The 27,528-nt window shown below is 48.7% G+C and overlaps 1 protein-coding gene across 2 annotated transcripts in view; it reads right to left on the minus strand.

The window, feature by feature from the left end:
* Positions 1–27,528, minus strand: part of CRMP1 (collapsin response mediator protein 1) — a 73,149-nt gene that overhangs the window by 13,969 nt on the left and 31,652 nt on the right. For both annotated transcript variants that reach the window (XM_030801464.1, XM_003258474.4), the window contains exons 3-11: positions 26,615–26,799; positions 21,510–21,674; positions 16,619–16,680; positions 14,580–14,660; positions 8,178–8,246; positions 6,404–6,524; positions 4,646–4,802; positions 1,829–1,970; positions 989–1,159 (exon numbers count right to left, since the gene is read on the minus strand). In XM_030801464.1, coding sequence (XP_030657324.1) covers positions 989–1,159; positions 1,829–1,970; positions 4,646–4,802; positions 6,404–6,524; positions 8,178–8,246; positions 14,580–14,660; positions 16,619–16,680; positions 21,510–21,674; positions 26,615–26,799 — 1,153 coding nt within the window. The remainder of the gene's footprint in view (positions 1–988; positions 1,160–1,828; positions 1,971–4,645; positions 4,803–6,403; positions 6,525–8,177; positions 8,247–14,579; positions 14,661–16,618; positions 16,681–21,509; positions 21,675–26,614; positions 26,800–27,528) is intronic.

Raw genomic sequence — 27,528 nt, forward strand, 5'->3', positions numbered from 1 at the left:
AAAGGAACGTGAATGTCTGTGTCAGCCAGTCAAAGGTCAGCGGACAAGGACCCAGAAGGTCGGTGAGCAGCTACCGAGACTTCTGCTTCTGCAGGCCATGTCTCTTGCAGCCACGTGGATACTCCAGGGCCATGCCCGTGAGCCGCTACAAGTGTTTCCTGTGGCTTTCTTATGAAACTTCCTTGTGCCTGGTGTCCTGTCCCCATACCTGTGGTCTCCTTCTCCAATATGTGAGCCCAGGGGCCATGGGAATACCCACTGCAGCTCCATCACGGTGTGACCTGTGTGCTTGCACAGACTCCAGTGAGCCAGGGACCACTGCGGCCTCTCGGGTCTGTGAAATTGCTAATCCAGACCCAAGGCCATTGCTGGCCATGCAGGAGGGTGTTAAAGCAAGCCCTTCAGGGAAGCACAGGTGTCTTCTGCCATCTCTGCATGCATCCTTTCTGTGCATGCATCTTTGGTAGGTTGCTGGATAAGCGGAGAAATCAAAGGCATATAAGATACAAAGCAGAGATGGCCCATAACTATGGGCATGGGATGTGAAAAAGTGTGCACTTTAGGGCCAACCCCTTCCTGTCCATTAGCAGCCAGCCACAAAACTGAGTGGGAGGTTTCTGATATACCAAACCAAATCCTTTCCAGCTTGATAATTAAATCGAGAACCTTAGACCTAATACTTTCCCTCGCTAGGCCCTGAAGCTTACACATTATAAGCAGTGTCAGATGGCTGGGAACGCATGCATCCATGGGCAGGAGCAGAAAGAGAGAGAGAGAGAGAGAGAGAGAGAGAAGCAGCTTAGCTGAGCCTGCTCAAATCCCTCCTCCCGATCTCTCCAACTGGAGGAGAAATGGGAATGACTTGAGTCAGGCTAGATATCAGATCACATCCTAGGTGGAAAATTCAGGTATCATTTTTAATCAGTCTTTTAAAATGATTACAATGAAGAATCACTTATCTCAGAAGCTCAAATAGGCCAGGACTTACCGACTTGTGACTTTTGGCTGTTATGGTCTTCACCTTATCAGGGTCCCAGATGACCACGTCGGCGTCCGAGCCCACGGCGATCCGCCCTTTCCTTGGGTACAGGTTAAAGATCTTGGCTGCATTGGTGCTGGTGACAGCGACAAACTGGTTCTCATCCATTTTGCCAGTAGCCTACAGGCAAGACCCACAGATGAGAAGAGCATCTCATAATGGGGCCAGGAGGAGGGGCGGCTGGGCACAAATGGAAGCCTGCCAGCTGCAGCCCTTGCAAGGCTTGGAATTCTCTCCTCTCCCAGCTAAAAACGTGCCATCGTCAAGAATCCCAAAGGGCCCAGCCTCATCAGAGAGGACATTTAATTAACCACACAGAGGTATGTTGACACAAGAGCCACTATGACATCTTGTCCATGTCACCAGGCCCCAGTTTAACAGAAGATTAAAAACCTTTGGTTTCAGGTCAGTGATGAGAGTGAGAGCCAGCTCTTCCTCTGCAACAGGAATTCTCTCTCTACCCACTCGACATCCCAACTGCTAGCACGTGTGCACATGCATACACACAGCGTTACAGAGCCATTTTCACAGGAACTAAGACATTGCTGAGAAACAAAACATTTCTCAATCTTAAGATATAAGGGACAAGGGTGACATCCGCGAATGCAGAGGCCTCTCCTGGACTTGAGCTACTTTCTCACAAGTTATGCGTTCCCTCCTGCACCCTCCTAGTATATCTGCTTCCGCCTCCATGTAAGAAGGGAACTTTTAAGAATCCAGCATGCATAATGCATTGGCTTTCCAGGTAGGGTGTTTCTAGAATGCTCCTGAGAAGAGATCCAGTCTTACCACCGCCTTGTCCCAGACGACGGTCATCCGCTCCTCTATCCCGTTGACACCCTCAGGGATCAGGGTGAAGTTGTCCTTGCCCACCGCCTTCTGGGCAGTGCTGTAGGGACAGTGGCCGCTGCCTGTGACCTGCAAGTCCCCACTGGCAAGGACAAAACAAGGTAGAGTTCAGACCTTAGTTCATTTTGAAGGCAAACCCTGACTTCAGACAGGTACATGCAGCATAGCCAGTGAATGAATGGATAAGGAAGCCAGTGGGTAAGAGAGACTCTCCAGCATGTGCCTGCACGTGTCACAAGTCAGGGATGCCCCATTTATGTCACTGGCCTCATGCTTTGCACGTTACAAAGCGAGTAATGTGTGCTGACATTTGTCTTCTTGACATAAGGCAGTTGGCATAAGGGCTGGCCAGTGTGTGCTGTGCTTGCAGAACAAACACTATTCATTGGTTACAGCAAAGTGGCACAAGTTCACTGAGATTTACCCTTTTGTCCCCTGGTGTTTTAAAAACAAATACTCTTTGATATATCAGGTGCCCTGAGCTGAACACCTAGACAATAAAATGAATGGACCAGGCTGAGTGTGGTGGCTCACGCCTGTAAACCCAGCACTTTGGAAGGCTGTGGTGGGTGGATCACCTGAAGTCAGGAGTTAAAGATTAGCCTGACCAACATGGTGAAACCTCATCTCTGCTTAAAAAAAAAAAAAAAAGAAAAGAAAAAATTAGCCAGGCATGGTGGTGGGCGCTTGTGATCTCAGCTACTCAGGAGGCTAAGGCAGGAGAATTGCTTGAACCTGGGAGGTGGAGGTTGCAGTGAGCCGAGATTGCGCCATTGCACTCCAGCCTGGGCGACAAGAAAAATGCAGTCTCAAAAACTAAACTAAACTAAAATAAACTAAAGTAAACTAAACTAAACTAAACAAATAAAATAAAAATAAAATAAAATAGTAAAATAAAATAAAATAAAATAAAAATAAAATAAAATAAAATACAAATGGACCATTATTAGTGGTTCTAAATGCAGGGTGAGGACGGTGAGGCTGTCCTCCAATCCAGAGGTCCAGGAAATGTTAGCAATTGCCTAGATGCACAGGAGTATATTTAGAAGTTATCTTCACTCATTTATTCAACAAAATTGTGTTGCATGCTTCCTATGTGCCTGGTACAATTTAAGGCATGGGGAGTGCATCTAAGAACAGAAAGAGAGAGCGTCTGCATGTGTCAGCTATTCTGAGGGATGGGGGAGTCTGGCAATAAGCAAAGGGAATGGGACACATGGGCACTGTCAGAGTGAGTGTCAGGGATTCAACCAAAGCAGGTGGGGATGAGGCGTGCTGGGGACAGGCTGGGGATGCCATTTCCAGGAGGATAATCAGAAAATTACATCGCTAAGAAGGAGCCTTCCAGCAAAGATCTGAAGGAAGTCATAGGGCAAACCATGTGGTGTCTAAGAAAGAGGGAACTAGCCAGGGGTTCCTATGAGTGTAACAGCCCTGAGGCAGGGTCCTGCCTGGGGTTCAGGGTCAGCATGAAGCTGGGACTGGACCGAGGGAGCCAAGGGCAGAGGAGGCCCAGGGAGGGAGGTTGGTCAGGGTATGTGCACTGGATTGAGTTCTGCCTCGATGGACGCTGTGGGGACTTGGGTTTCACTGGGAGAGGACTTACTGGTTCCGAGCAGAGGGGTGTTTGATCTAATCTAGGTTTTAAACGTCTGAGCACAGACTGTGATGGGTGGGGGGGGGGGGGGTGGGCCTGTGTGGAAATAGAAAGGCTTGGTAGGAATCCAAGGATGATGGTGGCCTGAGCCAGGATGGCCACAGCAGACAGGTGAGGCGTTGTCAGACTCCAGGGCCTCTGGTCTGTGTTCCTGACACTTCCTGAGATGGGCAAGACTGTGGGGGTAGCAGCTTTATGGGGCAAGATCTGCAGTTATTTGTAAACGTGAGCTGCCCACCAGACATTGGACTGCAGATGTTGAGTAAGTCCTTGGCTATGCTAGTCAAGGGTTTCTGTATCATCAGGGGGACAGTGATTTCCACATGGGCACACACCGCTGCCCCCTAGTCCAAGGTTCCTTCTGCCAAGAAGCCCCGTCTCATCCTCCCCTGTTAGGCAAACTCCTACTCATCCCCAAGCTTTAGTCTTGATGCCACCTCCTCCAGAAAGCCTTCTGCAAGACTCCCAGTGGGTTCTGAACACGCATCTCTGCTTCCAGAGCGGCCTGGACACTTAGCCTCGCTGTGTGGCCTTGCTATTGCTAAGTGCTCTTCCCTCATGGTGGCTAACAGAAGGGAAGGGGCTGAGGTGCTGGGCTCCACAGTGTGCATGCACCACAGCAGGTGTGCTGCAGGCAGCAGCGGCCACTTCTGGCGCCCTCGGTTCCAGGTCCTTTTCCTGCAGTGTCTCATAGGCAGCTCTGCCACAGGTACTGTCTGCTTCCACTTTGAGTAAAATGAGGGAGACCGAGAGATGTTACGGGTGATGTGCCAGGTCCAGGGTGACACAGCCTTGTCTCCATCCCTAATCCTGAGTGCTTTCCCATACACCAGGGCGCCTGCCACAGAGCAGGTGCTTAACAGTAGGTTGGCTCAACAGGAGGTGGTCAATAGATGGGAATGGAACAGTTACTGGATGCCATAGATCTTCAGGTCTCTGAAGGCCTGTTGTAAGCCATACAGGTGCTGTCCTTTCAGAGCACGGGGCAGAGCCTCCTCTACAATCATGAGTCCAAACCAGCCTGCAGATTCCCACCATTAACTCTCTGACTCCAAAGGCCCCAGCTGCCTCCCCAAGCCCCACATTCTCACAGGTCTCACCAGGCCAGTAGGGAGGTCAAGTAGTCAGGCGTGGTGGGGTCCGGGCTCAGGGGAGGGGAGGTCACGAACGCCGCAGCCTTGGCCCAGTTCTTGCTCCAGTAATGGGTGCCATCAGTCCCCAGGCTGGCGGCAATGGGCTCGCCAAAAACTAGGGGCCCTTAGGAGGGGCAAACACAAACAAGCCTGGTTAAAAGCAAATACTCTCTTGAGGCAGATGTCAAAGGCACAAAATTGGAAGACGGTGGAGGGAGAACGGGGCTGGGTGAAGGCCAGAACACTGGCCACCGTTCTTGCAGGCATCACCGCCTGCACCACAGGGACCTTGGGTGTCCGGGCCCAGCTCCATCACATTGTCGGCACCCCGCCACGCGCTCCACGGGGCATACGGCAGCTGACTCACCCAGCAACCTTGTGGATACAGCTGTTGCTTTTAGGATTCGGACATTATGATGTCCTTTCATAGATTTATAAGCCAAGCCACAGAGACACGATTTGCTCTCTCAGTTTGGGTTCTGCCAGAAGCAGATCTTAGGAATCTAGTTCAAGCGTCTTATATGGGAGGTGATTCCAGGAAACACTGGCTGGGGATTGAGGAAGTGACATAAGGCAGGGAAAGCGGCCAATAAAGGGAGATTTCTCATCGAGGCACAGCTGAGGGCCCTGGCACTCAGTCCTGCTCGGGAACACGTCTCAGGGTCGTCCCACCCCAGGGGAAAGGGAGTTGGATGTGTTTCTATCCGCCCAGTGCCAGAGGGCGGCTTCCTGAGCACTAACTTCCCAGAAGTTACTGCTTGTCTTTCAAGGAGTGGGCCAAGAGGGCTTCTTCCAGAAAAGCCTGCAAGCGGAGGCTGGGGCTCCCCCGGAAAGATCTTTGCATTAGAGACCAAGGGCAAGAGATGTGGCCCGAGGCCACCTGCTGCCCAGCAGGAGAGGCGGATGCAAGCTCTGCCCGGCTCTAGGGCAGCCCATCAAGCAGCGAGGGGGGTGCCCTGCATCACAGCTGCCCAACCAGCAACCACTGGCCACATGTGGCTCTTAAGCTGGTGTGGCTAGTGCCACTGAGGAACTAACTTGTTCATTTTACTTAACATTAACTAATTTAAATTTAAATAGCCACATGTGGCTAGTGGCCACCTTATGGCTTCCTGTAGCTCCAGAACCTGCCTGCTTACCCGCTCCCGGCTGGTACTGCTTCCAGATTTCTGTAACCTCTCTGAGCCCCGGTTTCCTTATCTTCAAAATGGAGCTAGTTTCAGGCAAGCTGTGCTGTTCTAGCCTCTACTTGTCAGCTTGCCCTTAAAAACACTAAAACAACATATTTGGGGTCCACAGCTGCTCTGTCCAATAAGGCAGTCCTGAGCCACATGTGGCCACCAATAACCTCAGGCTGTGGTTAGTCTGAACTGAGTTGTGTACATGTAAAATACACACTAAATTTTGAAGAGTACAGAAAACATCATGTAAAATATTAATGATTTTTACATTAATGACATGCTGAATTAATATTGGGATCCATTAGATTAAACATAATATATTATTAAAACTCTCTTTAAATGGAGCTGAGCTTATCGAGGTGAATGTCCTAAGGTCATTGGGACCAAAGGATTCCAGCCACCATCCTTGTGTCAGGAGCATCCCCGCTCCACCCCTCCCTCTTCCGGCTGTCTGTCTGAGTTCGGGAGGGAGTGAACTTGAACCTGCAGGACACCCCCTTCCAGGCCCCAGCTGCCCCCAGAAGGCCCAGGGCCGGCTGCATACCTTTCTTCCTGGCCAGAGCGATGATGTCGGCTGCACTCTTGCTCATGACCTTGGTGATGTACACAGGACAGTTGATTCGGCCCGCAATGGTGATGGCCCGGAACACCGCCTCGGCCTCCAGCTGAACACGGTACACACAGTGTCACGGGAGGGAAGGCTGGGGGGCACAGCTACCACCCATCTCCATTTTCCTTAATTAAATGTGATCAGAAGGGAAATCTGCTCCATCCAATGAGAAGGACATACTGAGTCCAACAGTGCTTGACAGTGCCCCCTGCTCTCCGGGGTGGAGCACTGGTCTCACGCTGGGATACGGCAGCAACATCCAAGCGCTGTATGAGTTTATAGCACTGCCTCCCAGTTCTGTCCTGACCTCACCACGGGCCAGGAACACACAGCTCGTGGCCATCCCTGGACTGTGGAGCTCATGAAGAGCACTGGGTGGGATCTCAAGCCCCTCAGGACACAGAACCTGTCCACTCACGTCTGTGTCCCTTGTGTCCAGCAGACACCAGGCCCAGGGCATGGGCCCAGGAGACTCGGTAATGACCTGGTGGGGGCATCAGAAAATGTCCTCAACTTGACCAGGCGCAGTGGCTCACACCTGTAATCCCAGCACTTTGGGAGGCCAAGACGGATGGATCACTTGAGGTCGGAAGTTTGAGACCAGACTGGCCAACATGGTGAAACTCAGTCTCTATTCACAAGGTCAGGAGATCGAGACCATCCTGGCTAACACGGTGAAACCCCGTCTCTACTTAAAATACAAAAAAATTAGCCGGGCATGGTGGTGGGCACCTGTAGTCCCAGCTACTTGGGAGGCTGACGCAGGAGAATGGCGTGAACCCGGGAGGCAGAGCTTGCAGTGAGCCGAGATGGCGCCACTGCACTCCAGCCTGGGCGACAGAGTGAGAATCTGTCTCAAAAACAAAAAACAAAAAACAAAAAACAAAAAACAAATTAGCCAGGGATGGTGGCACAGGCCTGTGCCTAGTAGTCCTAGCTACCTGGGAGGCTGAGGCAAGAGAATCACTTGAACTCAGGAAGCAGAGGCTGCAGTGAACTGAAATCATACCACTGCACTCTAGCCTGGGCAACAGAGAGAGACTCCATCTCAAAAAAAAAAAAAAAAAAAAGAAAGAAAGAAAGTAAAAAGAAAGTGTCCTCAACTCAAAGGATGGCTTCCAGGGTGCCCACTCCATTCCATGCCTGATCAGCTTGCCTTTCTCCTTCCACGCTCCCTGTGGGTGTGTGCACATACACACACACACTCACACACACACATGCACTCACACACACTAACATACACACACACACACGCACTCTCACACACACACACACACACTCACACACTAACACACACACACACACACACACACGCAGCCACTCCAGGGGAAGTCATCCTTTTCCAAGGCCTGGGAACAGGGCAGGCGGTGGGAGTTGTCTCCTGGGCGCTGGGCTTGGGCATGCGGCTCCACTTTCCTGTCATCCACTACGCAAAGTCCTCCGTGAGAATCCGTGTCCACTTGGGACACTGAAGCACCCGCGGGGCCTTGGAGTGAAGTTCCAGGACCCTGGGAGAGGCAGCACCTCTTCCTGGCTTCTCCAGCCAGCAGTCCTCAGGGTTCCCGGGGAAGACAAGATGGTTTGGGATGGTCTGGGAGAGGACATGGGAAGGAGCTGGGTCCTGGCTGGGCTGTTCCAGCTGGAACAGCATCAAAGTGAGTGCTCAGTGGTGAGTGTCAGAGTCATGCCTGGGTTGAGGAGTCCTTACCTCTTCAGGTCTGCTCAGGGCATGGCCCTCGGGACCCATGATGCCCATCTCTAGGATCCGCTTTTGTTCCTACAAGACAAGAACAAGTGAGTTAGTGATTGGAGGATGTCAGAGCTGGGAGAAGCGACTCCTCCAACCCCCTGGTTAGACAGAGGGGGCAGCTGGGTCCCAAAGAGGTGAGTGGCTTGCACCAGGTTAACAGTGTGCTGGGTGAGGGCAGTGAACTGTGTCTCCTCCACTACACACCCATCCATCTTCCCCTTTGTAGCCGTGCATGGCTCCATCTGCACCTGCTTTATATTGAATCTCCTGGGATCAATGAGAGGAAGCAGGGTTATAAGATACGAGCTTCCAAGACCACCCTCTCAATCTCGGAGTCTCCCTGCAGGCCTCTCTTCTGGTTAAGAAATGTGGTGTTTGGGTGCAACATGGGTATCTTCAACTAGGAATCCTACTCTAGTCTTTGATGTTGAAATCAAAGATCCCGAAACTGGGAGTCCAGATCCAGAACAGCCATCTCTGTGACTTTGGGCAGGTTGGTTAAGCTCTCAGAGCCTCAGTCTTCTCTTCCGTACACTGGGGATAACAATGCTTGTACTGCAGAGTTACTGTGCTGATTAGATGAGCGAGCATATGAAACATGCTCAGCACAAAGCCTGGAGCTGAGTGAGCGCTCGCTCATTCATTGGCAGCCGGCTCTCATACCTACTTCAGCTGCCTCTTCCTGGCATCTGTCTTTCTGGCAGGAAACCACTACCTCAAACTTATCATATCACCTTGAAATGGTTCCCTGGGCTGATGGCCTAGATTCAAATCCATCTGGTCCAAAGTTTCTTTGTCCCAGGAACACTTTAATTTCTAAAAAAAATAAAAACATTTTTTGACATTGCCCAGATGCCAGCTGTGCTGCTAATTTTAACTTCCTCAGTGTCTGTGTCATTGTTCTTGGATGTAACCCCGTCATGAACCCTGGGCCCTATCAACCATGAAAAGAAATCACAATTTCAACTGTGCGTCTATGGTTATTAAGCTCGAGGTTATTACAAGAATATAAATGGGAAACCATTTCAGAGTCTAACAGCTGGATAGATTTAAGTAAACAATGGAATAATTTCAGCTACTGAAGATGCTGTTTACAAAGCATTTTTAGAAAATGTTTACAAAAAGATTTTAGAATACCGAGAAATCCCTGTGTGAAATTGTTTACATGTCAGTTACTATTCTGGAAGGAAAGAGGAAGTAAGGAGGGGAAGGGCAGGGGAGGGAAGGGGAATGGAAAGAAGGGGAGGAAGGGAAGAAAGGCAGGAGGGAGGGAGAAAAGGGGAAGAAGGGAGGATGAAAGATGACATAATGAGGAAAAACAAAGACGAGAGTAGGATTTCTAGTCGAAAATAATGGACTACACACATGCATTTGTTTCACTGCCTTCCAAAACACACTGAAGTCACAACAGAAAGAGATACACAGGAACCAAGAAAATACAGAGAAGACCACAAGAACAAAACGTTGAAAGCTGGAAAGCAGATGTCCAAAAGGTGACAGATGTGCTGGAGCTGCAACAGCTAAATCTCTGCTGGCAGTGAGGAGAGCCAAGCCCCTGATGTGCCACTCAGGAGCTGGGGGCTGCAGGCTGGACCTCTCTCACACTGGTGCGGGGGGGGGGGGGGCGCGTGCACGCTGGAAAACTGTGTTGCAGTAACCACTAAAGCTGAATCTACACACACCCTAGGACCCAGCCATTCCTCTCTTAGGTATATACCAGCTAAAGACGTGAACCTATGTTTAACAACAGGCTGAACAAGAGTGGAGCAAGAACAAGCACGGAAGCCTCACGCATCACGGTTCCAAATGTGAAACTATCCAAATATCCAACAACTGGAGAATACATTGTGCAGATTCGTGTGGTGGAATTCTACACACCGATGAAATAGAAAAAGCTAGTGCTATGCCTGGCCAAAGATGGATCTCACACGCCTCGGACTGAGCACATGGAGCCAGACATAAGAGAGTGTGTGCTGTATGGTTCCATTTTTAGAAAGTTTAAAATCAGCTAAGATTTGTGTGGCAGCAACTTCTAAGATGACTCCCAGTGACCCCGCCTCCTGCTTTTCAAGCCCCTGCAGGGTCCCCTCCCCTGGAGTGTGGGCTGGACCCAGCACCTTGCTTCTGAGGAGCAGAACAAGACAAAACGGTTGGGCTGTCACTCCCAACGTCAGGTTACAGAGACTCTGGCTTCCGACCTGCTCACCTATTGCTTTTTGGTTAATCTGCTCTGAAGGAAGCCGCCTCGCTGGGGCTGCCCATGTGCAAGGAACTGAGGGAGGCCTCTGGCCAGCAGCCAGCAAAGAACAGACCATCACATTCGCCTGACAGCTAGCAAGGAGCTAAATCCAGAAATACACCACCTACGAGAGGCTGGATGCAAATCCTGCACCAGTTGAGCCTTGAGATGCTCACCGCCCCCCACCTGCCACTCACTATGGCCTGTGAGACCCTCAGCCAGAAATAGCTGAGCTGCACCTGGAGTCCGGACCCACAGGACCATGAGATAATTTGCTTTAAGATGCTATGTTCTGAAGTAATTTGTTATGCAATCACGGATGACTAGTACGTTTTGTTACCAGAAGTAGGGTGTTACCATAAAAGATATCTAAATGTGTGGAAGAGGCTCTGGAACCAGGCAGCAAATGAATTCTGAAACAGCATTTTAAATAGCCTTGAATGGACTCTTAGAAGAAACAGGGCCTCTGAGGACATTGCCAGTGAGTCCTCACAGGAGGTGAGAAGCAGCCATAAACAGTCTTGCGATGAAACCAAGCATGTGACTCTACAGCCCCTTGTTAAGAACTCAGAAAGATGAGGGGTGGTGCCTCCTAGTATTATCAGCCACAATAAAGAGATCCTTTAAATAGGGATCTTTTAGGCTGGGCATGGTGGCTCACACCTGTAATCCCAGCACTGTGGGCCGAGGCAGGCAGATCACTTGAGGTCAGGAGTTCGAGACCAGCCTGGCCAACATGGTGAAACCCCATCTCTACTAAAAATAAAAAAATTAGCCAGGCATGGTGGCACATGCCTATAGTCCCAGCTACTCAGGAGGCTGAGGCACAAGAATCACTTGAACCCAGGAGACGGGGGCTGCAATGAGCCAAGATTGTGCCACTGTACTCCGGCGTGGGTGACAGAATGAGACTAAGTCTCAAAAAAATTTAAAAAAAATTTTTTTAAGAGACATTTCAAAGAGATGAAGGCTGTGCCTGTGGACCATCTCAGTCAAACTACAGGGCCTCTAGGAAGCTTGCAGTTGTGTCTCTCAGCCCTCTCATGAGGGTAGCGGAGGGATTATCTGGAAGAAGTGGGTGCCTTTTGTCTTATGGTGTGAACCCCAGCGAGATTCACAGGAGGTCCACAGATTTTTAGGAGAGTTGCCTTAGCAAAATACTGGAAGCTGAGACTGAACACAGGCATGTGATATGAAAAGAAGCAATTGGATCCCCAAATTCTTTTTTTTTTTTTTTTTAGACGGGGTCTCTCTGTCACCCGGGCTGGAGCGTAGTGGCGTGATCTCATCTCACTGCAACCTCCACCTCCCACATTCAAGCAATTCTCCTGCCTCAACCTCCCAAGTAGCTGGGATTACAGACACCCGCAACCACGCCCAGCTAGTTTTTTTTTTTTTGTATTTTTAGTAGAGGCAGGGTTTCGCCATGTTGGCCAGGCTGGTCTCAAACTTCTGACCTCAGGTGATCTGCCCACCTCGGCTTCCCAAAGTGCTGGGATTACAGGCATGAGCCACCGCGCCTGGCTGATCTCTGAAATTCTACTGAGCAAGAAGCAGGCTGAGAAAACCACTTGGATGCAGACATGTACTATCTTTCATGAAAAAGGATGGATGACTCAGAGGATGGAAGCAGGGGCTCAGAAGGTAGAGCCAAGAGCTATGGAGACTTATTCTCAGGCTTTGAGACCCAGTCAAGGAACTGCCAACATTTCCCAGCCAGATTTCAGAATCGCCATGAACCAATGACTCCTTGGTGCCTTCTATTTTCCCCTTTTTGAATAGGAATGTCAGGTCCACCACTGCATGTCGTATGTCAGGAGGGTCGGGGAGATATCTTCCTTCTTTAGCTTCATAGACCTACAGATTATGGGAAATACAGCCAAGGAGCCTCATCCACACCTGGACCTGGTTCGGATGATGAGATTCCAGACTGTGAGCTAATGCTGTTATGAGATTTTGGGGAACCATGGGAGGGGGTGATTGTAATTTGCATGCGAGAGGAACATCAATCATGGGGGCCAGAAGACAGATTGGGAAGAAGTCTCAGATGTGGCCCTAAAAATGCTCACTTCCTGACATTTCTGCCCTTATATAATCCCTTCTTTTTGAGTGTGGGCTGGATGCAGTGACCTGTTAGCAATGAACAGAATACTCTTGCATGATGGTACTAAGGCACCGTTTGTTTTTTACATTGAATTTGAAAGAATTTCAATTGTGCAGAAAAACTACAAGGACTCAGATAAGAAGAAGTGAAGTCAATGAAGAACCTTAATGGTGAAGCTTTAGATCTCCAGCACTGAACCATCACGTTGTCTTCCACTGCACTCTGGAGCCAGAGGGAACTGGTTAACATCCTAGCTCTACTGCCCGGTGAGCAACAGTAAGCAACTTATTCGTATCTGAGCTTCAGTTTCCCTGTCTATAAAATGTGAATAATTATATCTACCTCATGGTGTAGTTGTGAGTATCAGTATGTGAAGTCCTTTGCATCATGTCTGGCATTAACTACCTTTACTGGCTGCATCCAAACCTTCCCCTATATGCCTGGTCTTGATTTACAGCATTATAACCAATCCATGCCTCTGCACCAGAGACCCAGAAGCCTGCCTGACTTCTTGCTCTTCTTCCTCCACCCAATCAGTCCATGGGTCCTGTAGACTGTGTTTCCCTCCTGCCATGCTCACCTCTTCCAACTCCTATCTCCTCTCCTCATTTCTTATGAGACTTGCTGAAATAGAACCTAGCTAGTCACCCTGACTTCATTTTTTTTTTTTTTTTTTTTGAGACAGAGTCTCACTCTGTTGCCTAGGCTGGAGTGCAGTGGCGCGATCTCAGCTCACTGCAAGCTCCACCTCCCAGGTTCAAGCAATTCTCGTGCCTCAGCCTCACACCTGTAATAGCTGTATTCTCACCTGTAATAGCTGGGATTACAGGTGTGCTCCACCACACCCAGCTAATTTTTGTATTTTTAGTAGAGATGGGGTTTTGTATTTTTAGTAGAGATGTCAGACAGGCTGGTCTCACACTCTTGGCCTCAAGTGATCAGCTCACCTCAGCCTCTCAAAGTGCTGGGATTACAAGTGTGAGCCACAACTCCCAGCTTTCATTCTTTTCCCAACAAATTCTCCACCCCACAGCTAGAATTATCGAAATATGCTCGTCTCATTTTATCCAAAACTTTTGCATGGCTGCAGTCCATTATGTGTCAGATTCTGAACCTACATACATGATGTCTTACTCTGTTTTCTGATGCTATAACAGAATACCATAGACTTGGTAATTTATACAGAAAATAAGTGTATTTCCCATGGTTCTGGAGGCTGGGAAATCTAATAACAAGGTGCGGGCATCTGGTGAGGGCCTTCTTGCTGCATCATAGCATGGCGGTGGACAACACATGAGACAGCAGGTGCATGCCAGCTCAGGCCTCTCTTCCTCTCCTTATAAAGCCACTAATCCCATCATGAGGGCCCCACCCTGATGATCTCATCTAACCCAAATTACCTCCCTCAGGCCTTACCTCCAAATACCATCAAAATACTAGCTTGTGCATTAAGTTTTCAACATATGAAATTTTGAAGGACACATTCAAGCCATGGCACATAATATCATTTGATCCACACAATAACACTGCCAGGTGGGTGTTTCTGGATGAAAAATGAAAGTGTTCATGGGAAAAAGTTCCTTGCCCAAGGTCACATGGCTGGGAGATGGAAGAGGCTGGCCTGAAACACGTCCTCCATGCCTGGGCTTCTCCATGATGCCTGCTTCCAATTCCTGAAGACAATGAGGAACGCCAGCTTCCATGTGCATTGCCACTGGTATGACCTAGGTTTGCAAAGCATTTTCATTCATGTCTTCATTCTCTCATGCAAACCCTTCAAGGTTCAAAGGGCAGTTATATTATGCTCATTGTACAGGTGAGAAAACAGGTTCTAGAGTATATGTGGCCTGCCAATGGTGTGTGAGTGACTCTCATCTGGTGTGTCTGATATGACACCCAGTTCCTGGCTTGACCTTTCATTGTACAGCCTGCTCACTAACCAATGCTCTTTTATCAAACCTTTTGAAACAAGGAGAATCAGACTGAGGTAGAAGGAGTGGAAATTCTTGCCACTCACCTGAGCTATCAAATCTCCATTTTCTGCATGGACCAAGATCACAGCTCCCAGGCCCTTAAGGAAGGTAAAGGCTTCATAGAGCTACGGAGAGATAAACAGGGGTTGGTGTGAGATTTAAAAAAAAAAAAAATCACAGCGTGTGCATTCATGAAGACCGTTCTTCCGCTCACACCCATTCAGTCATTCACCTGCCAGCCTGTGCAGACACATTCATATGGATGGAATATGCTGCTATACAAGTCAGACTTGGAAGGATCGTTCCTTGACCCTGACATCTTGCAGACCCAAAAGCAGGAAGCTGAGGATGGGGCACAACTGGTCCAAGTCACCCCAGGACATGAAGACAGACTCAATCTCAGTGCCTATCTATGCCTTTTGCTGTCTTTTTGGGTTGGCTTTTTTGAAACACCTGTAGGTGTTCATGGCAACAACTGGTCCTGAGAAGTCACTGTTAGTTTTACAGAAATTATCTAACTAAATCTGCTAAGCCTGTACCATAGCCATCCACATGCCACAGAAGATATGTGCATCCTTACAAAAATGTGAACCCATGCCATTTTATAGACAATGGTGGGGTGGGGGAAACAAGCTGTCTAATAACTGCAATACTCAGATAATACATAGCATGCCAACCATCCTCTCAATTAGCCAAAACAGGCCCTCCCCATTGCCCAGTGTTCTCTTCCTACCTGAGGAGAATCTGCATTTGGGCATTTGCCCCGGTAAAGGCCAAAGCCACGAAGCTCCCTCTCCAGGGGCACTTGAATCTCAACTTTGTTCTCCATACATGCAAGACAACATCCCTTGGGATGTCTGCTTTCCAACACGCATCTCTATTTCAGCAAACAGGGAAGGCACATGGAGGCATGAAGCACTTTTGAGAACCCGCACCCAGAGGCTGCTCCATTCCATCCATGCCCGGGACTCCAGTGGTTAGAATGAAACAGGTGAAAATCACAATTATGCCAGCACATCACATGCTGTGTTTTCTATGTAACTGGACCAATTTTCAGCTCTTTGAATGTCTTTTGTTGATTGTATCAAAGGCCTCCAGGACATCTTGGAATAAGTTATTTTCTGTAACCCCAAGTGTTTATTTGAAAGGAAGGACATAAAGTGTTTCTCCCATTGCCCATCTATCTCCATGGTAATAACCAATTACCCTGCTTACTGACGCCTGTATGGCACCATTCTGTGCTAGGCACCATCCTGCACTTTACTCTTCTTATGAAATCATTCAACTGCCGCTATAAAGCAGGGCTATCATGAGCTTAAAGCACAGAGAAGTTGGGAAAGCTGCCCCTGGCTGCACAGCAAGCAGCCAGTATGGCCAGGGCTTGCAGCCTGGCTTGGCTGTAGCCTCCATGATTTTCTCCACCACACTAACAAGCAGAGCAAAGGAAAGTGACGACGAAACAAAACTAGGAGACCCAGTAGTATAAGAAGGCCAGGTGTCCTGTAAGTCGTAACTGCTACTCCTGAAGAACAGCTTGCAGCTCCATCTCCCTTGACTTGGTGCATCTATGTAATAATTGTTTGCTGTTGGCAGGGTCAGCAATGTTCCATCTTACAAATGTGAGGAGATGACTTGCTTAGCATGTCGCAGTTGCTGTGAGGGAAGGCCAGGCAGTCTCTCTTCCCGTGTCAGAGCTCATAAATGGTCCCCATCCTTGCCTGAATCCCAGAATCAAATGCAGAGCTTTCAGGAAGTACGGGCTCCTGAGCCCAACACCCAACATCTGGAACATGCACTAAGAATCTGTATTTTGAGCGAGCTCTCCAGATGATGCTGAGGATAAGCCGGGTTTGGGAGCCACCAAACCAGGGACCCCCTTCTGCATGCCAATCGCACAGTCAGAAAAGAACAAAGCCCAGCTGGGACAACGACTGACACCATATCACACAGCCATTCCGTGCCAGAACCAGGACTCGAACCCCACAGCTTCTCACAATCTCCCTTGCCCTGTGCTGCCCGGACTGGCAAAGCTGGCCCAGTCCTGCCCAGACAAGAGAGGAGAGGGCGAGTGTGAGGGACCTACCTGGCTGTCGGACATTTGGTAGAGATCCTTATAGGCCATGTAGACTTGGAAGGAATTGACACCTGTTTCAAGATAAAAAGAATAGAAAAATATGCTTAAGAAAAAACAGAAGCATGTCTTTCCAATAAATCAACGACCACAGAGCAGAGTGGCAGTCGCCAGGAGAGATGAGTGCCATTGGGATCCCCAGTGGGGCACCTATCCAGCCTGAGGGTGTGGGCGAAGGTCAAAGGAAGCTTCCAGGGAAGGTCACACCTAAGCAGAATCTGAAGGTGATGGAGGAGAAAGGGAGGAGAAGAAGGAGGAAGAGGAGGAAGAGGAAGAGGAAGAGGAGGAGGAGAAAGAGGAGGAGGAGGAAAAAGAGGAGGAGGAGGAAGAGGAGAAGGAGGGGGAGGAAGAGGAGAAAGGGGGAGGAAGAGGAGAAAGGGGTAGGAAGAGGAGAAAGAGGGGGAGGAAGAGGAGAAGGAGGAGGAAGAAGAGGACGAGGAGGAAGAGGACGAGGAGGAAGAGGAGGAGGAGGAAAAAGAAGAGGAGGAGAAAGAGAGAAGGAGAAGAGGAGGAGGAAGAGGAGGAGAAAGGGAGGAGAAGGAGGAGGAAGAGGTAGAGGAGGAGGAGGAGGAGGAGGAGGAGGAGGAGGAGGAGGAAAACTCCCCAGGCTGAGAGGGAGGGGTGTGATAAGGATAAGGAAGGGTGTCATAAGCATCTGCAATAAGGAAGATGAAAAGACATTAGTCATGCAGCTTCTAGAAAGTGTCCTAAAGCATGTGCTTTTTTATCCCATTTTAAAAAAAAATTGTGTTTGCAATTCCCATAAAGACATCAACAGTGACAGCTGCTCCGTCAGGGAGAGCTGAGTTCAGGCCTCAGTTGCTGTGTGGCACTGGAGAAGTTACTGCACCTCTCTGGGTTTCACTTTCCCCATTTCTGCAAAGAGGACATTACACCAAACGTGTTGGTTTCCCATCCTGGAAATGCCCTGCACTGGACTGCACAGTACACTCATGACAAATAGCAAGATTTCTGGGCAAGCCCTTCTGACTTAGAGAAGGACACACTAAAATGCTTCAGGACCAAGGAAACCAGTCGTGCTCCTCCCTCCTTTCCTTCTCTCCCTCCCTGCTTCTCTCTCTCTTTTTCCTTTCCTAACTTATTCATGTTATAAACACTTATTGAGAGCTTGCTCTATGCTCGGCATGTGCTAAGCGCTTGGAATACAGAAGTTACTAAAGGCATCTTTCAGGAAATCAATCAGCTGGTTCACTGATATTTGATGAAACTCTCAGTGTGCAGGCTCCAGCCATGCAACTGTGAGTAAGACAAGTCCCTGCCCATAGGGGGCTCGCCCTCTGGGCTGGGGTGTGGGAGTATCAGCAAGTCAACAGGCAAAGACAACTTAGGCTGATGACCTATGTGGGGGACGCATGGGGGGGCTGCATCTGTCAGGGGGCTTCCGGGAAGGCTTCCCAGGGGAGTGCAGCTCAGCACGAACAGGAGAATCGCTAGGAAAAGGCAGGGAGACTGTTTCTGAAGGGGCCAGTGCTCACTCACACAGCCCCAAGAGCCAGAGGCAGCCTCAAGCAGATGGGAAACGGAGGTGCAGGGGGCCGGGGCTCTGGGCCCCAGGAACTGGAACAAGCCAGTCTGGAGGAGCAGGCGCATCCTGATGAGCCAGGCAAACAGCTTGTAGTTTATTCTGGGGATGATGTGGAATTGCTGAGAGCATTTAAGCTGATTAGAAAATAAAAACACAGCTGGGAGCAGTGGCTCACGCCTGTAATCCCAGCAATTTAGGAGGCCAAGGCAGGTGGATCACCTGAGGTCAAGAGTTCAAGACTAGCATGGCCAATATGGCGAAACCCCGACTCTACTAAAAATACAAAAATTAGCCGGGTGTGGTGGCAGGTGCCTGTAATCCAAGCTACTCGGGAGGCTGAAAGGGGAGAATCACTTTAACCTGGGAGGCAGTGAGCTGAGATCTCGCCATTGTACTCCAGCCTGGGTGACAGAGTAAGACTCCATCAGAAAGAGAGAAAGAGAGAGAGAGAGAAAGAGAGAGAGAAAGAAAGAAAGAGAGAGAAAGAAAAGAAAGAAAAGAAAGAAAGAGAGAGAAAGAAAAGAAAGAAAAGAAAGAAAGAGAGAGAAAGAAAAGAAAGAAAAGAAAGAAAAAGAAAGATAGAAAGAAAGACAGACAGACAGACTGCATCTAAGAGATAACAAGTGTTAGTGAGGATGTGGAGCAAAGGGAATTCCTGGGCACCGTTCGTGGGAATGTCAATTAGCACAGCCACCTCAATGGAGAACAGTACGGAGGCTCCTTACAAAACTAAGAACTGAATTACCATACGCTTCAGCAGTCCCACTACCGGCTGAAAATCCAAAGGAATTGAAATCAGTATACCCAGGGGATACCCCCACTCCCGTGTTCATTGAGGCATTATTTATAACAGCCAAGATTATGAAGCAACCTGTGTCCATCAGTGAATGAATGGATTTTATAAATGTGGTAAATGTACACAATGGACGCCTTAGTAAAGAAGGACATCCTGTCACTGGAACCCTATGGGACCCTATGTTAAGGGAAATAAGTCAGGCACAGAAAGGCAAATACCGCACCACAATCTCACTTATATGTGGCATCTAAAAAGTTGATTTCACAGAAGCATACAAAGTAGAAACGTTGCTGCCAGGACCTGAGCACCATCGCCATTCGCCTGCTGGTGACCCAGCCCACATGCGCACAGCACGGGGCTCCCTGGATGCCTGCAGGCAGCACAGATGCACTAGGCCTCACGGAGCCCAGTGTCTTTCCCTACAAACTCCACTGCCACTCCAGAGACCCTCCCATCTCAGTGAGGGGCGCCCTAAACGACCATTTGCTTAAGGCAGCAACCTGGGGAAAATTGCTCAGAACTTAACATTAGGTAAGGAAAGTAAGATACAAGACTGTCAGTTTCCTTGGATTGTGACTCTGTTATGTAGTTGCGGTGAATCACGCAGCAACTGCAATACAAGGATAATGTCTTTTTCTTTTAAAAGATAGGGTCTCACTCTATGAGCCAGGCTGGAGTGCGGTGCTCACTCCAGCCTCAACCTCCCAAGCTCAAGCAATGCTCCCGCTCGGCCTCCCAAGTAGCTGGGAGGCATGCACCACCACTCCTGGCTATGTTGTTGTTTTTTTTTTTTTTTTTTTTTTTTTAATAGAGTCGTGGTCTCACTATGTTGCTGCCCAGGCTGGTCTCAGACTCCGGGCCCCAAGCAATCCTCCCTCCTCAGCCTCCCGAAGTGCTAAGATTACAGGCATGAGCCACCATGGCCAATAATGCCTTCTTGATAGAAAGAGCTTAAACAGACATATGAAAATACAAATTGACGAGTGGGCAAATAATACAATCAGATATTCACATATGGAAAAATGTGTGCAAAATGTTGAATGTAATCAGTAAAGAATCGCCACGAAAACCACAATGGTGGTGTCTTTCACCCATCGAATCGGCAAGGATTTCATAGAAGCAATAATGCCCAATGGTGCAAAGGTGCAGGGACCAGAGATTCTGGCATAGGATTTGCAGGGGTACAAGGGGATGCAACTTTCAGGAAACCAATTTGGCAATAAGTGTCATAATCTTGAAAAATGTTAAAACCTTTGACCTTCTAATTCCACTTCTGGAAATCTAAAGAAAAACTAGAAATGCAAACAAATGTTTATACACAAAGATGTTCACCATAACAGGATTTATAATAAAAGGAATAGAAAGCATAAATGCCCAATAAAAAGAAAATAGCTAAGCAAATTAACCATTATATTGTACATTATGAGCCATTAAAAAGTTATTGATGAAAAGTAATGTGACTCATAAAATGTTAAGTGAAAAAAGAAGGGTTCCACATAACAGCTATTGCACAACCACATAGGGAAAAAATCATCCAAATACACAGGGAATGGAAAGCAATAATCCTTCACATTAAGAGTAAATTGTGATGGGGGTAGAACCAGAGGAAAACAATTTTTTTCCTTCCATTTTCCGACTTTCTTTAAATATTGGGGATGATACTGTTATTATGAGAAAACAGCACAGGGAAACACACCCTCGCTCTCCTTGAAGCACCACCATTTCAGGCTGCCTCCTCAGAGGGCTCCCTGACTGCCCCTTTCTGGACAGATCGCTCATGCCCTGTCTCTTTCCGTTCTGTTGTTCTTTGCTTCTTTTGTGTCTTCTGATCAGTTCCCCTCCATTCAATGTAACACACACCATAAAGTGTCTACACTGTGCTAGTGTGAACCCAAACAGAGGGGAGCCAAGGTGGGAAGCAGGGACATGGTCCCCTTCCTCACAGAGCTCAGGGTTTGGCAGGAGAGCCAGACAGACAACCCATGTCTCATAATCCAGGAACAATGGAAAAAGTGCCCCAAAGGAGGCCTAAGTAACCGGCACTGGCTCTTGAAGGAATGAAGCAATGGGAGAAGGTACTGGTTGAGTTGGGTCTTGAAGGTGAGTAGCACCGGGCAGGCAGAGGAGAAAGGGCATTCATTCCTGGCAGGGGATCCACACGAGCAAGGGCCTCGGCAGCATAGCCAGTTTCAGGGATGGCAGCCAGGCTAGTGATCCGGGTGATGGGAAAGAAAAGCGAGGTTAGATCAGCAAGGGCCTGGCACAGCAGGCTGCAGAGACTGGATCTGCTTCTGAGAACAAGGACACCCCCAGAGGTTTCCAAGGAGAAAAGGATGGACTCTGTAAAGGGACTGGCCTGTTTCCTCACTGTCACGTAGCAGAGTGCAGCTCATAATCAGGCTCAGAACAGATGCAGACGGGGATTTTTCACTCCACATAATCTTTGGATCTACCAAAGAACCAGGGATTCCCCAAAACCCCATTCCGAGGCTTTAACTGACCTTTGTCCTGCACCAGCACCTCCAGCTCCTCCCGAACGCCATTGTACCAGCTTGTGATGTCCACGTGGAGGGAGTAATCACAGCAGGATTTGGTGTCAGCTGCTTCGTGCCACTTCTCGAAAGAGGTCAGTAGGCTGGACCCAGGTTCAGGAACAACATGGTCAACTGGGACAGAGAAATATGCATCATGATGCTTCAGACTCAAGTGTTCCAATGATAGCCACATCATTACCTCTACCACCATCATCGCCATCATTACCATCACCACCACCACCATCATCACCATAATTATCACACCATCACCATCATCACTATGACAGCCACCATCATTATCACCACCACAATCATCATCACCATCATTATCAACCCATCACCATGACCATCATTACCATCACCATCATCATTACCATTATCACCACTACCACCACCATCATCACCATCATTATCACCCCATTGCCATCACCATGACCACCACTATCATCACCATCATTATCGCTCATCACTGTCATCACCTCCACCACCATCACTATCATCATCATTACCATCATCACCACCACCACCATCCACTATCATCACCATCACCACCACCACCACCATCATCATCATCATCACTAACATCACCACCACCACCACCATCATCATCACTAACATCACCACCACCACCATCTTCATCATCATAACATTATCACCACCACCACCATCATCATCATCATCACTAACATCACCACCACCATCATCATCATCATCACTAACATCACCACCACCACCATCATCATCACTAACATCACCACCACCACCATCATCATCATCATAACATCACCACCACCATCATCATCATCACTAACATCACCACCACCACCATCATCATCATCACTAACATCACCACCACCACCATCATCATCATCATCATAACATTATCACCACCACCACCATCATCATCATCACTAACATCACCACCACCACCATCATCATCATCATCATAACATTATCACCACCACCACCATCATCATCATAACATTATCACCACCACCACCATCATCATCACTAACATTATCACCACCACCACCATCATCATCACTAACATCACCACCACCACCATCATCATCATCACTAACATTATCACCACCACCACCGTCATCATCACCACCATCATCACCATTACCATCATCACCACCACCACCATCCACTATCATCACTACCATCCACTATCATCACCACTATCATTATCACTCCACCACCATCACCATCCCATCACCACCACCGGCATCATCATCACTAACATCACCACCACCATCATCATCACCATCACCATCACCATCATCACTATCATTATCATCCCATCATCATCATCACCATCATCATCTTCATCACTATCATCCTATCACCATCATCATCATCCCTATTATTACCCATCACCATCACCACCATTATCATCACCACCATCATCACCATCCTTTCCATAATCACTCCCACCATCATTATTGTCATATTGCCATCACTGTCACTATCATTAACCATAACCATTAGCAATGACATCATCACCATCATCTTCAGTTTTCATTACCACCATCATCACCACCATTGTCATCATCATCACCATCATCATAACTATTTATGGAATGCTCACTATTTGTCAGATAATGCCACAAAAGCTTGACATAAGTTCATTCATTCAATCCTCACAACTGTCCTGTAAAGTGAAAATTAATATCCCCATTTTGCAGATGAAAAACTTGAGGCTGAAAGAGGGTAAAGCAATTGTCCAAGAGCACACAACTAGTAAGCAGAAGAAGGAAGGTTATCCAAGACCTGTCAGATAGTCTGAACTCTCACCCACTGCTCCAAGCTACCTCCTTTGGCACAGAATGCCACGATGAAAAGGACCTCCGAGACCCAACAAGTTCACTTCATCATCCTTTTTTCAAATAAAATCTTAAATGTAAAATAGATGAGAAAGGGGAGCCTCCAGTCTTTTAAACCTCCCTTGAGGCTTACTGCCCTGTTTCTTTGCACCCCCACCCTTCACAGGCAGATGTCAAAAAGAGAAGTCTCACCTCTCCTCCTCCCACTTACACCTCCATCCACCTAAAGCATCAGCCTTTGCTAATATGACCCTCACATCTCTAGGTCTAATGGGGAGCATGCAGTCCTCAGTCTCTTGGCCTCTCAGGGCAAAGAGAGTCCCTTCCTCCTTCCTTAAACTCGCTTCTCTCCAGCTTCCATGGCAACGCCGCCTTCTGGCTTTTTCTTTCCTTTGTCCTACTTCTTTGGCTGCTGCTTCTCAATCATCCTGAGGACTCCATCCCCTGCTGTTCACTATGCTTACTAGCTGGATCCCTTTTCTTTGTGCCAGCTCATTGAAACACACCACTTGCTCTGAGCTACAGAACTCTGAACCCGGTTGTGTTTTTGGGCTTCTCCACCAAGATGACTCAAAAGCTCCCCCAAATCAGAATGTCCAAAACCTCATGCAGTACTCTCCCCACCCCAACCCCAGCTGTGGTGGACATCACCAACTAACGGTTCCACAGCCAGAGGCCCAGGTCACCCGTGGCACTTCCTTTCCCTCACATGCCCCTGTGTGTGACCCAGCACGGAGGGCTGTTGACTGGCCTCCTCCATATCCCTGGAATTGTCCAATTCTGCCCACTCCATGGCCACACCACCCTCATCTCTCAGCTGAATTACGCAATCGCCTCCCAACTGTTCCAGACACATCCCATCCAGGCCACTCTATTACCGGTCTCTCCAAAACGCAGAACAGTTCACATCTCTCCCTGCTTAAAATACCTCAACATTGCCCATCACCCATATGAGAAAGAGCCACAGCCTCATCAGGCCATCGAGGCCCAGGGTTGTCCTCTCCTTCCAGCCTTGCCTCACAGGATGTCATCCCTCAATCTCGACACCCCTGCGTTGCCGGCCTCCCTGCAGTCTCTGGAATGGGAGGTGTGTTCTCACCTCAGGGCCTTTGCACATGCTATTCCCTCCTCCTGGGGCTCTGCTCTTCTCTGCCCTCTTCTCCTGGTTAATTCCAACACATCCTTCAGATCCCTGTACGAATGCCGCTTCTTCAGAGAGCACTTCCCTGAGACCCTGCCCCTCAGTTCAAAGCACTGTGCACCCTTCTTTTGTAGCAGGAGTCACAGTTTCTAGTCATACATGTGGATGATTAGTGACTCCCCGAGAGATGGCAGTCCCCTTGACAACAAGCATCATTCCTGCTTTTGTTCACCTGGTACAGTGCCTGGTGCAGACAACTCTTAATTAATATCTGTTGAATGAAGATGGGGAAGGGCGGGGACCCTTTCAGAGCCCCGGACTGTGGTCCTCATGTGCTTTCATAGGCTCTTAGTGTTCCATGAAACACACTTTGGAAACTGCCTTCACAGGTGAGGAGGATAAGGCTTACAGGGCAGGACTCCCCAGGGTCTCAAAGCTGGTGATGCAGAAAAGCAGGGGACGTCCCAGGAACCCTGGCTCCTCATCCAGTACTCCTTCCCCTGCCCTATGCAGTCCTCCTGAGCCCAGAACTTCCCCTGCCCATCTCTCAGAACTCTCATGTCCCATGCACTACATGAAGGAATCTCATGTACGTCTCCAAACCACCCTAGGCACTTCCCACCATAAGGCCCACATTACAGAGGAGGAAGCTGAGGCTCTGAGAGGCTGAGTGCTGGCCACAGTCATGCAGCTGCCTGCTGAGTGCCAGTGCTCAGGTTCAAACCCTGGCCACTGGGATCCAAGTCCAAGTCTAGATCCTCCCATTTCCCATCCAGCAGATCCACAGGCTGCCCTTTGGAAGAGGGATCAGGACAGTGCTTGCCTCAGAAGTCGAGCCCCACCCTCCTGGCTCAGGGACTTGGCAAACTCTGCCCATGGCAGTGGGCTCCAGCCCACAGACCACGCTTCCAAAGGGACTCCTTTGTGAAGGAGCGGGAGAGATGGGCAGGGTTGGGGCCAGCTTACAGACAGGCCGCCTGAAACTAAAGAGCCTAACAGTTGAAAGAACATTTACAATAAACTGTGGCCTATTTAATTAAAATTGCTTATTAAAATTAATCCAAGCAAAAGCAGCTTTTCAAAGTCAACACAAGAAACAGCAATCGGGCTGCACAGGGCAATGGAGGAGGAGTCCAGTTTCCCAGACCAAGCACTGTTGGGGAGTGGTCTCATTGCCCACAGTGTTTCCTTCCCTCCCCAACCTCACCAGGGCTCTCTGTGGCACAGTGTGCCCCTGTCAACTTTGGGCTTGGCCACGTGACTGACCTTGGCCAATGGAATGTGGGTGGAAGTTGCAGCATGGAAGTGAGGAGATGAGGCAGTGAGAGAAGAGGCAAGTTTCCGCCAGAACCCCCTGCATTCTGCCATTCACCAAGAGAACAGAGTGGCTGGGGAGTCACTGGGTCCAGAATGGGAGACCCATGGTGCCCGAGTCCAACCCACAGCTAAGCACAGCCACTCCAGCCCCACACCCACTCCTGCACACCCTCAAATGAGAAAAACAAGTGTTGCTTGAGATTTGGGGGCTGTTTGTTACGCGGCGTTATCACAGTATTACTGCAGCAATACTAATACAACCACTTCCCAGCTGCGTCTCCTTGGGCAAGTTGCTTCACCTCTCTGAGCCTCTATTCTCCCATCTGTCACAATAATACCTATGTCACTGGTCCTGAAACCATAGCCATCTTCACATCATGTTGAAGGACTTTTTTTTTTTTGCTTCATCTCCCCATAATCCACGTCTTCTTTACTTAACACTTTTCTTTAAACAAATTTTGTTTCTAAAAATCTAAATGTGACTTCAGTCTCATGCTAAGCAATTATACCAATGAGATGTTGTTTTATTTCAATATTTTTAAAATAATTTTTTTAAATTGGTGCCTATAAAACCGTATTGTTTATTAAGCCATCTTGTGTGGCCCCAGTGACACACATGGTATATACTCTGCAAAACAGTGACCTGTGTCATAGGGCTGGGGGGAGAATGAAATCCAATGGCACCCTGGGCAGACAGCCTCGAACACACTGAGCACTTGTGATGCTGACGATGCAGAGGAGACCGCACAGTCTATGTCCCTAAGGCATGGGACAGTGTCACTCACTGATCATCGTGGTCCCGCCCACCAGTGCCGCCCTGGTCCCTTGGAAGAAGTCATCAGCCGCAGTCATCCCCTGGGAGGGCTTCTGCAGGTACGTGTTGACATCGATACCTCCGGGAATAACCATCCGCCCGTTGGCTTCAATGGTCTTCACTCCACCAGGAACGATTAAGTTCTCTCCTATTTGTCTGGAGGCAAACAACAGAGACAGCCTTGATTCTTAAAGGAAAAGTAGAATGGGCAGTCAACCCGCAGCTTCAGTTCTGTTAAATAAACATTTCTGAGCCAGGCTCTTCACAAGGCCCTGGGTAGACAGAGATAACTCAGGCAGGGCACATGCCCTCAAAGGGCTCATAATCTAATAGGAGGTAAGGCAGGTGGGCAGACTGTTAGAACCCAGTATAGCAGAGATGACAAGGGGGCACGACGAGGGGCCCTTTCATCCAGGCTCGTTATCTAAGAAGGCCTCCAGGTGGAAGGGGTGGCAGAGCTCAATCCAACAGAAGTGAGACCAGCATGATGCACGTGCTGACCGTCACGTCTATTCTGATTTAACAGGTGCCTGAAAACTTCCTTTGGAAGGAGGGTAAATTCCAAATGGGGAAGGAGGGAAAAGAGCCTATGAAATGAGAAACCAAGCCCCCAGGGATCTCCGTGGGTGACTTATTGATGACAGTGGCTTCTGGTTTCTATTTGCTGGCACCAGAGTCAGGAGGTCTGTCAAGACACTGGGGGAAGAGGCTCAGCCAGAACCAGGAAAGGAACCCTGCAGCATCCAAGGTCTAGGTCTGGCTCAGACCATGAGATCTGACTGCGGGTGATTTTTATTTTAAAAAAAATCCAATTGTTGTGAACTCTTGAGATTGGGCAGCATATTAATTTTTTAAGTCACATAAAACCCTAGTAATAAAGACACA

This window comes from Nomascus leucogenys, chromosome 20 (genome assembly GCF_006542625.1).
Source record: "Nomascus leucogenys isolate Asia chromosome 20, Asia_NLE_v1, whole genome shotgun sequence".
Classification (NCBI taxonomy): Eukaryota; Metazoa; Chordata; class Mammalia; order Primates; family Hylobatidae; genus Nomascus; species Nomascus leucogenys.